General features: G+C 38.1%; 1 protein-coding gene across 9 annotated transcripts in view; it reads left to right on the forward strand.

The window, feature by feature from the left end:
* The window catches only part of frya (furry homolog a (Drosophila)), a 92,324-nt gene that overhangs the window by 58,349 nt on the left and 23,975 nt on the right, over positions 1–10,000 (forward strand). For 5 of the 9 annotated variants that reach the window (XM_047820895.1, XM_047820889.1, XM_047820891.1 and 2 more), the window contains exons 30-38: positions 1,024–1,123; positions 1,232–1,406; positions 1,507–1,766; positions 3,024–3,170; positions 6,245–6,413; positions 6,594–6,684; positions 6,868–6,950; positions 7,827–7,977; positions 8,409–8,512. In XM_047820895.1, coding sequence (XP_047676851.1) covers positions 1,024–1,123; positions 1,232–1,406; positions 1,507–1,766; positions 3,024–3,170; positions 6,245–6,413; positions 6,594–6,684; positions 6,868–6,950; positions 7,827–7,977; positions 8,409–8,512 — 1,280 coding nt within the window. The remainder of the gene's footprint in view (positions 1–1,023; positions 1,124–1,231; positions 1,407–1,506; positions 1,767–3,023; positions 3,171–6,244; positions 6,414–6,593; positions 6,685–6,867; positions 6,951–7,826; positions 7,978–8,408; positions 8,513–10,000) is intronic. The other 4 variants (XM_047820890.1, XM_047820896.1, XM_047820893.1 and 1 more) reach the window with 1 other exon arrangement.

The following is a 10,000-nucleotide window of genomic DNA, read 5'->3' on the forward strand; positions in this document are numbered from 1 at the left end:
GGGGACTATGGTGGGAAATATGGGCCATGTGATTGGTCCGGAGACTGAATTCTGAGATTTGGTTGCTGACGCTGTTGTAGCTCACGAACATGCTGAACAAGTTGAACATGAGAGACATGATGCATAAAAGTTGCATGATAAGGTTTTTTTTTTGTTTGTTTGTTTTTTTTACAAATTTACAGTATTTAACCCTCTGGGGTCGACGGGCTCACCGGCGCGTTTTTGGCGCTTTTTTCCTCTTCAACGTGAAATCCACTTAAAATACTCCATCATTCATAATCATACACACACATGTAATACATCATTCGAAACTGTGAAGTGTCTACTTTGATTTGACTGCCTTCATAATAACAACAAAACGCTATGCTTTTGGCAAATAAAGAAAATAACCAGGGTGTGCATTCAGACATCTCTGTCTCCTTGACCATCTTCCTGAAACACGTTACAAACATCAACTGATAACTCCGCCAATACTTATCACACGAACATGATACATATGTCTAATGAAAGCCTGAAATGTCTACTTTTAAATGAGGTAATTACAATCGAAAGCAAATATTGTCTTTTTGTGTAATCTGTATGTAAGTAAAGAGAGGTACAGTTTTTCTGGCTCAACCTCATTAGCGCTTAATGTGATCCCACCTATCGCGTGCGCGCCATTCATATGAAAATGACCTGAGCGGGCTATGCAAACAAGATCAACGCCCCCAAACAATGCTATAAGAAGCACAAAGTGGTCAGACCCCAGAGAGTTAAACACCTGTATTTTTTAATATCATATTTGTGTGTAAGATGAAGCATGCATATTGAAGCCTTTATTTTCTGAGGAACGTCTCTGTGGTCATGTACAGTAGTCATGTATATTAAACGTACTGCACTAAATTTAGTCGCTGTGTGCACTCTTGGTAATTGTAGGGGTGTGTTTATAATCAGTCTAATCTCTAATCTCTTCCATGTTATTCACATATATGGAATTGTTTACTTGGGCTTTATTTGAATGCTTTATTTTGCTTTTCCACGCAGAAATTACCCTTGTGACATTGTAACCTTGCTGAACCTCATCCTCTTCAAAGCGTCAAACAACAGCAGAGAGATCTATGAGATTTCTATGCAGTTAATGCAGGTGATTATGTATTAAAAACACTGATGAACTTAAAAAATATCAAACGGTGTGGGATGTGTTTCACTGATCGTAAATGTGTGCACTTGTTTGTGTAATCCGTTGCATTAGCAGATTCTAGAATCTAAGCTGTGTGCGTACTCTAAGAGGATAGTGGACGAGAGAAGTAGCGGGATTCTGCACGGAACACACAAAACGTTGCCCCCTCTCTACAGTCTCTCTGTTGGCCAGCTATCTGCCCAGCTTGCCAGGATGTACCCAGAACTCACCCTGCCGCTCTTCTCAGGTGGGTGATTAGTGTGTGTTAATGGCCTGATGTTTCACAAAGTACAAATCTCACATGTAATCGTTCCTCTTTTCCTGTTGTCATGATCTGTCATGTCCAGAGGTCAGCCAGAGGTTTCCCACAACACATGCCAACGGGAGGCAGGTGATGTTGACCTACTTGCTGCCGTGGCTCAGAAACATCGAGCTGGTGGACTGCGGTGTACTGCCGGTTACCTCCAGCCCCGCCATCCCAGTAGAGGAGAAGAGAAGGCGGGGTCCCTGCATAGCATCACCCTCAGCGCACCTACCGGGTTCCGGTTGGGGCTCAGCACAAGCAACTTCACTAGTCCTTAACAACCTTATGTTTATGACTGCTAAGGTAATCCATAAGGACATGGTTGGAAACACAATTTTGGAAAATATCGTTTGTTTTTTTTGTTTTTTAAATAATATTATCCCAGATGAATTATGAGGATTTGTAAATTAAATAATAAAAATGTGATCTGATTTTCACCTAAAGAAGAATTCAGGTAAAACTACAAAATAGCTTTACCACAAATAATGTAGCTTTACCACAAAATATTAAATTTAAAAAGGGGGGTTCTGGTGGGCTCAAGTGGTTATTGATCGTAGCATTGGGTTTCAAGCCTCAGGACTACCAAGCTGCCACTATTGGGCCCTTGAGCAAGGCCCTTAACCCTCTCTGCTCCAGGGATGCTGTATCATAGCTGCCTCTGTGCTCTGACCCCTAACCTCCTCAGTTGGGATATGTGAAGGAATTAATTCCACCATGCTGTAATGTATATGTGGGGATATAAAAGGATTCCATGCCCTCCTACTATTTCTCAGTTTGCCCCTTTGAAACATTGCAACAGCTAAGTAAGAACTTATAATGGATTTTCTTACATATATCGCACATATCTTGCAAAGAAATGCCTTTTCTTCACATACTGTATACCAGCTTGTAATGAAATCTGGGTTAGAGGCTTCCCTGAAGCAGGGAGAGTTAAGGGCCTTGCTCGAGGGCCTGAAAGTGGCAGCGTCAATCGGCAACCTTCTGCTCAGTATCCTAGAGTCTTAACCGATGAGCCACAACTCCTCACCACTGCCAACCTTTGTGTTTTTATGCAAAGAATCAGTTAAACACTTTATTTTTAAGTATGTATGGTAAATAAAAAAAATAATTAAGACACAACTTATCTTTAAAAACAAACATGTACTTTGGTTCAAATCCTAAGCTTTTAAAGCTTCTCTGATTGTTTCTCTGAGGAAATTCATCAAGCTTCTTTAATGTACAAACCTTTTACAGTGTTTTTATTGATATAAAAGAGTTTTGAGATTGATTATATGAAGAAAGAAAGAAAGAACACTTGTTACCATTGAAAGAAGAGTCTAAAAGGAAAGACGTATGTGAATCATTGGACTTCCTCAAAACGTGGTATAATATATGAGAAATTTAATTAAATAAAGTTCTTGATAGGTTTTACCCTCGGATCCTTCTCCTTCTATCTGGTTTTGATAGATATGTTTAATTTCTTGTGCTTTATTTTCTTCTTGTTGCTTAATTTGTTAAGTTAATGAAAATCACAAAAAAAAGTGCTTTACATTTATATGGATGTATGGATGTGCATGTCAGTATGGTGATGATGTGCCGGGCCCGGAGATGGAGCGAGCCTGGAACGCTGTGGTCTCTAACGAGAAATGGAGCAATAATCTGCGAACGACCTTGCAGTTTCTCATCAGCCTGTGTGGCGTCAGCAGCGACACCCTTCTCCTACCACATGTGAGTCCTTTGTGTGTCAACTTTTTGTGTTACTTTTAGTTATTGTAATTTTGCTGGTGTTTTTGTTTGTATTTGTACATTGGTATCACTAGGCAGTTTGATATGGCTGTTGTTGTCGTCACGATTTTTTGCTTTTGTTACAGTTGAAGGGTGGAGGTAAGGAAGTGTGTCATTTTGAAATGGTAAATAGCATTAAAATTGTAGACAACATCTAATATTAGAACCGGCAGCCCTGAGGTGCTCAAGCGACAACACAAGAATCCAAAGCATGTTAAACATCAACGTGGGTCTATTTTTTTATTGCAGTAACGAGCATGGCTTAAGAGTATAACACCCATTCTAAATCTAGCTTAATTAGGTTAAGCCTATTTATTTCCTGTTATCACCTGTTTCTTTGAATAAGCAGAAATTATTTTATATGAGAAAATATAGAAATATTTCTATATTATTATTATTATTATTATTATTATTAGTAGTAGTAGTAGTAGTAGTAGTAGTAGTAGTAGTAGTAGTAGTAGTAGTAATTTCTATCTATTAATTATTAGAAGCAGAAATTATTATTATTATTATTATTATTATTATTATTATTATTATTATTATTATTATTATTATTATGCTCTGTCATGGGTGGACACAACAAACAGCAGCTGCAGTTACAATTTCAAACGCACTCTGTGATTACATTTTCACGTTCGGGACCTCATTTTAATGAAAAGCTACTGCTAATGCTGTATTTTCCTCACTTGTTCCATTCCTAACATCCCTGTTGTTACTATTTCTAATATACAGTAAATTCAGTACTTCAAATACTTCCCAAATAATGTGACTGAATTATTATCTCTAAAAGCTTAATGATTAACAGAATTAATAGACCTTTCAATAAAAGGGGTTGACCGGGTCAGCTGGGCCCCTCTGTTCGACTTCCTGCCTGAAACCGTGACCCTGCGAGGGCCATTACACAGGTTACACTGATTACGCTTTTCATGAGTAGAGAAAGCAGCAATGTCATTAAAACCAATAAAGCAGTTGTTACTTGTGTGTGCTGCTTGTATACTGCAGCTAATGTATATTCCATTATCAGCTCAGTCAACACTTTGATTGATTTGAACGATTTTAAATGCAAATTATACCGAAACAAAATTAAGGCAAAAGGATTTTATATTAAAAAGACCTTTGGAAAGCTTTAAAAAGTTTAACCGTGTTTGATCGTCAGTTAGTGATCAAGTTAGTTAATGATTACTAATTACTATTTTCCAATGGCGAAAGTTTGATTTTGACATTGGTGGGGACATAATTTATTTGACATTGGTGGGGACAACATTCCCCGTATTTTGTGCATAAAACTGTTGTTATAAGAATACTTTCTACCTCACATACCGGTAGCCTGCATAATCACGTTGCATATTGCTTCATACAACGGAATATAGCGAGAAAAACAAAGCCAATCAAACAGCGACGTGGGTTAGAGAGGCAGGACTCAAAAAAGGCAAAGGCCAATCATTTTAGAGAGGTGAGTTACAGAGGCGGGATTCATTGCAGGGGGTAAATCTGTTAACCTTTTGTGTTCCACTAGTTGCGCTATTTTTTACAGAACGCCGTATAAAATATTTTCATCTTATTTAATGATTCCTGGATAAAAAAAAAAAGCACAAGACACAGATGGATAACAGTGGTTATGTATAAATATATATAGGCTTGGTCAAATTATTACTAGGGACAATTGAGTGTTCCCTGGATATTGGTAGGGACATGTCCCTACCGTCCCTACCCAAATCGACGCCCCAAATCGACGCAGATTATTTTCAATAATACTAATGAAATATGAAAAATCAGTAATGATACAGCATACAAAGAAATACAGAACATTTTGGATTTCAGCATTTTTGCAAAAGTCTGAGAAAAGCCCACTTATAGATGCACATGAGCGTACAGTATATAACGGGCATCACCAAATGGCGGACCGCGGTCCGGATCCGGACCGAGTGAGGGGTCTGCCCGGACCCGTTAAAATTCTAATATTATCATATTGAGCATCTCCTTATTATAATCTAATATTATAAGATTAATTAAGCTCTTTGATATTAATAAAAAGATAAATCTTTCGTTCATGCACAGTTAATCTATTATGACAGTATGGCAGTTATTACGACAGGAGCGTCATCAGAAGCCAAGCCAAAAACATATTATTTCTGTTCCATACTCCAGAGCAGAAGGTGGCAGTAATGCACCTAATTACGCTGGCAGGACAATTAAGATTCAACCTGCTGGCAGGACAGTTACAGGCCCATTCTCTCACTAGGAACGGAAGATGGAAAGGGAGTAAGGAGAGGTGGAAAGGAGAGAGGAAAAAGGGAAAGCAAAGCAGCTTGAAATGTTCTTTTGCCTAAGGTTCCTGTGTTATTAATGTAGTTAATGTTGAAAACAGGGGCAGCTCAAAAGTCTTTTAATTTTTTTCTTAAAGATTAAAAGCACTTTTATTTTATTCAGAAGCTTCTGAATGTTTTACATTACTTGAAATATAGGCCTTAAGTTCAGGCTGCTCAAAGCAAAGTGTGTTTGCACTTTTTATTTATTTTATTCAGAAGAAATTCAGTGTCTGTTGTCTGTTACTTGACATGTAGTAAAGACAACTACAGGATTGTTTTCCATTCAAGTGCCAGACAAGTTCAGACTGTGAAAACACTTGAAATTTAACAATAAATGATATAGAAATGTATGTGCGTTATTGATTTTATTAACCCGAGGGTACACTATTTTAAGTGACAATATAAGATTCTGACCTTTGCTGGGAGGAAATTTTAGTAACTGGACCTCTTTGAATTTTAATTGAATACCCCTGGTATATAGCATAAAATCAGGAAATTGGAACAGATCAGTATTAGGACAGTCACAGTATAACAGCATCGTGTCTGTAATGTTTGGCAAGACTTCACAACAAATTAATGTTCCCTTAGTGTATAATGATCATTTCATTATCATCCAACATCACAATTTGTAATTTAAATAGACCTTTATGATGCAATCCATATTTGTTTAATTTACTATGTCTTTTTTCTCTCTTTGTGTCTTCTCAGATTAAGAAGGTGGTGATCTATCTGTGTCGTAACAACACCAGCCAGACAATGGAAGAGCTCCTGTTTGAGCTCCAGCAGACTGACCCGGTCAACCCCATGGTGGTGCACTGCGACAATCCGCCATTTTACCGCTTCTCGGCCACCAGCAAAATACCCGCTGCCACTTCTGGTACAGTATACATAGGCATCGTGAATTACAGCCTTTTTGCATTGCTATCTTCATATATATTCATTTAATATAAATTAGGAAATGCCAGACGGGACCAATTGTTTTGCTGTTTGTTTGTTTATTTTTTTTTTTATTCTCACTGCAAATTTGAAACTATAGTTTGAAACAACATTTGTACAGGCACAACATCCAGCAGCAATACGGTTATTGCCATCGATGAAAACAATCCTGACAACGATGAACCAAAAATGGCAAAAGAAAGTGAGGACAGGTACTGTACAACGGCGACACCTACCACGTTATCACAAACACACATGTACACTTAAAATATCTGCTGCTGTCGGTGGATAATAACTTGACAGCAAATGCACCCACTGCAATTATTTGAAACATTCTAATTGCTGTACTGTGACAAATTCCTGACAGACAGGTCTGTGTGTTTGTAATGCTCTAGGCTCAAAAGTATGATGAGGGCTCATATCCGTCTGGAGTCTAGTTACAGCAACAGCTCAGGAGGCTCGTACGACGAGGAAAAGAGTGAGTGAACTTTAGTGAACCGTGATTCTGTATGCAGTGACACTGATGGATAACTTTAGCAGCCTGAGACCTTGTTTATACTTTTGTCTTAATGCATGTTGGCATTGTGATGCACAGAGGTGGATAAATCGGGAAGATGATGGAAAAATCTAGTTTATTTGTAAAAATCTCAGTCTTAATCTTCACTCTATTCATTTCTGATAATGGTGACTTTAATAAAAAGTTTCCTGTACCAGATTTGTGCCAAACTATTTGTTGTTTTGACAATGCTTTTTTTGTGTGTTTATTTGTTTTCTATGTTTTGCAAGCGAAACATTAAAGGTGGGGTCTCCTATGTTATAAAGCCAATGTTGACATTTGAAATCACCAAAACAAACACGCCCCTAAAACTAATGCAGTGCTGCAGCGCCCAAAATGTATCATTCATAAACAAGAACAGTTCATTGATTTCATAAATGCAACACACTACAGTTTTTTCTATACTTTCTATAAAGGTAAAAAAAATATGTGGTGTTCTCTTCATTTTAGATATCAAATGGGTTTTGTGGCTCCCTGAGTGTTTAAGTGTTTAAGGTTGCGACCCCTGAACTAGAGTAACCGTTCTTTCCAACTGTGCTAAATGTTAAACTACATTAGCATTTGTATTCTTAAAGTCTACCAAATTATCAATTCATTTAGCATTAACTTCTTAAACATTATATAAAAGTTCAAGGCGACCCTTTTGTCAGAATTTTTCAAGTAGCAGTTCATGACATGGTCATTTTTATAGACATTTTTTCTAATAGCTCTGTAAAAGCTAGCATGAGTGGGAAAGGGTAATGTAAAAAGGATGTCAGAAATAGACAGTAAAATGTTCATTTGCTCCCTGACATGCAGATGAACCTCGTCCACCATATGCTGGTTGGCTGATGAATGTCCTGGAGAACAATCAACCGCTGCCTTTGCCCATGCCGGCTAACGGAGGTTGCTGGGCCCCTCTGGTCGACTTCCTGCCTGAAACCGTGACCCTGCGAGGGCCATTACACAGGTTACACTGATTATGCTTTTCATGAGTAGAGAAAGCAGCAATGTCATTAAAACCAATAAAGCAGTTGTTACTTGTGTGTGCTGCTTGTTGTATACTGCAGCTAATGTATATTTCATTATCAGCTCAATCAACACTTTGATTGATTTGAGCGATTTTAAATGCAAATTATACAGAAACAAAATTAAGGCAAAAAGATTTTATATTAAAAAGACCTTTGGAAAGCTTTGAAAAGTTTAACCATGTTTGATCGTCAGTTAGTTCATTGCATCTTTCATTAAAGACACAACATTCCGTATACGGAAAAACGCCCAAACGTAGACTGTTTATTCAGTCAGGTGACTTAATTGCACAAAGCTGCTTGCAAATGATTAACACATGATACGATGTGCATGATACATGTCTTTGAGCCTGTTTCTGTGTTGGTTCCTCAGGTGTAATATAGCTGTGATCTTTATGACGGAGCTGGTGGTGGATCACAGTGTGAAAGAGGACTGGAGTTTACACCTGCCCCTGCTGCTTCATGCCCTCTTTCTGGGTGAGATTGAAGATCTGACTTACTCATGAGCTTTTTTTTATTATTATTATTATCGATATGTGTAGCTGTTGTTGTCCTTTGGCATCTCCTTGTTCGGGGTCACCGCAGTGGGTCGATCGATCCGTATATTTGATTTTGGCACAGGTTTCACACCAGATTCCCAATTTTTTCTTATTTAAGACTTTAGAGTTTATATATTCATCAGATATTCATCAGACTTAGAAAATGTCACCATCTTTCTAAGCCTGCTTCCTGCTGGCTGATATATTGTTGTTCTACAAAACCTGTGGAATGCTTATACTGTATCTCTTTTCATTAATCATTCATCATTGCAACATAATTTTCCCTTTTTTACACACACACACACACACACACACACACACACACACACACACACACACACACACACACACACACACACTTTTGACATGGCAGTCAAAGTTTCCCAGACATGCTATTAAGGTCACAAACAAAACAAAAACACTGACAAAGTACTCGATTCGAGTCAATCGAGTCAATTCGAATCAAATATCTCGATTTTAATATTTTACCTGTCTTTGTTATAATATATATGAATTTCATATATGTTTTCATATTTTAAGGGAACTTTAAAGTTCTGAAAATATTGGCACCCTTCATTAAAGTGGTTTAAATCTGACTGTATGAAAATCACATTACAGGAAAATTCTAAAACTGTAAAGTTTTACTCGTACAGTGAATTTATTTACATTAAAAAAGTCATCCTCATTTTCTTTCCGGTGGTCCAGTGGCAGGATTCCGTACTCCTGGGTTTGATTCCCGGACAGGGAGCTAACAGTCACTGAAGAGCCAGCACCAAATCAAATGTGTCGATCACGTAATTCGCTGTGGTGACCCCGAACAGAGAAATATTATTTAAAAGCATATTTAAATTAAATGCAGACATATTGCCATCTATAACAAGATCCTGTATCCATGGTGTATAAATATGATGCTGTACATGTGTAAGATCTAATTAATCGTCAACACTTTCTCTGAGAGTTTCTGTGACTTATAAACCATCCAGAAATCATGTCCACCTGATAGGGCTAATTGTTTTGTAGTTACTTGATTCACTTTGATTTATTTCTTAAATACTGTCTCTTTAGAATCAGTCTAAGATCCCATCGCTTGTAGTTGCATGTTAGAGGGATGTGGTAGCCCAGACGGTTGTGAGCTTGAATCCCAGGTCCACCAAGCTACCACTGCTGGGCCCCTGAGCAAAGCCCTCAACCTTCAATTGCTTAGTTGTAAAAAATAAGATACAATGTAAGTTGCTCTGCATGTTCGCCTCACACCTCCAGGGCCAGGGTTCGATTCCCGCCTCCGCCTTGGTGTGCGGAGTTTGCATGTTCTCCCCGTGCCTCGGGGGTTTCCTCCGGGTACTCCGGTTTCCTCCCCCGGTCCAAAGTCATGCATGGTAGGTTGATTGGCATCTCTGGAAAATTGTCCGTAGTGTGTGATTGCGTG

The sequence above is a fragment of the Tachysurus fulvidraco genome, chromosome 11, assembly GCF_022655615.1.
Source record: "Tachysurus fulvidraco isolate hzauxx_2018 chromosome 11, HZAU_PFXX_2.0, whole genome shotgun sequence".
NCBI classification, from domain to species: domain Eukaryota; kingdom Metazoa; phylum Chordata; class Actinopteri; order Siluriformes; family Bagridae; genus Tachysurus; species Tachysurus fulvidraco.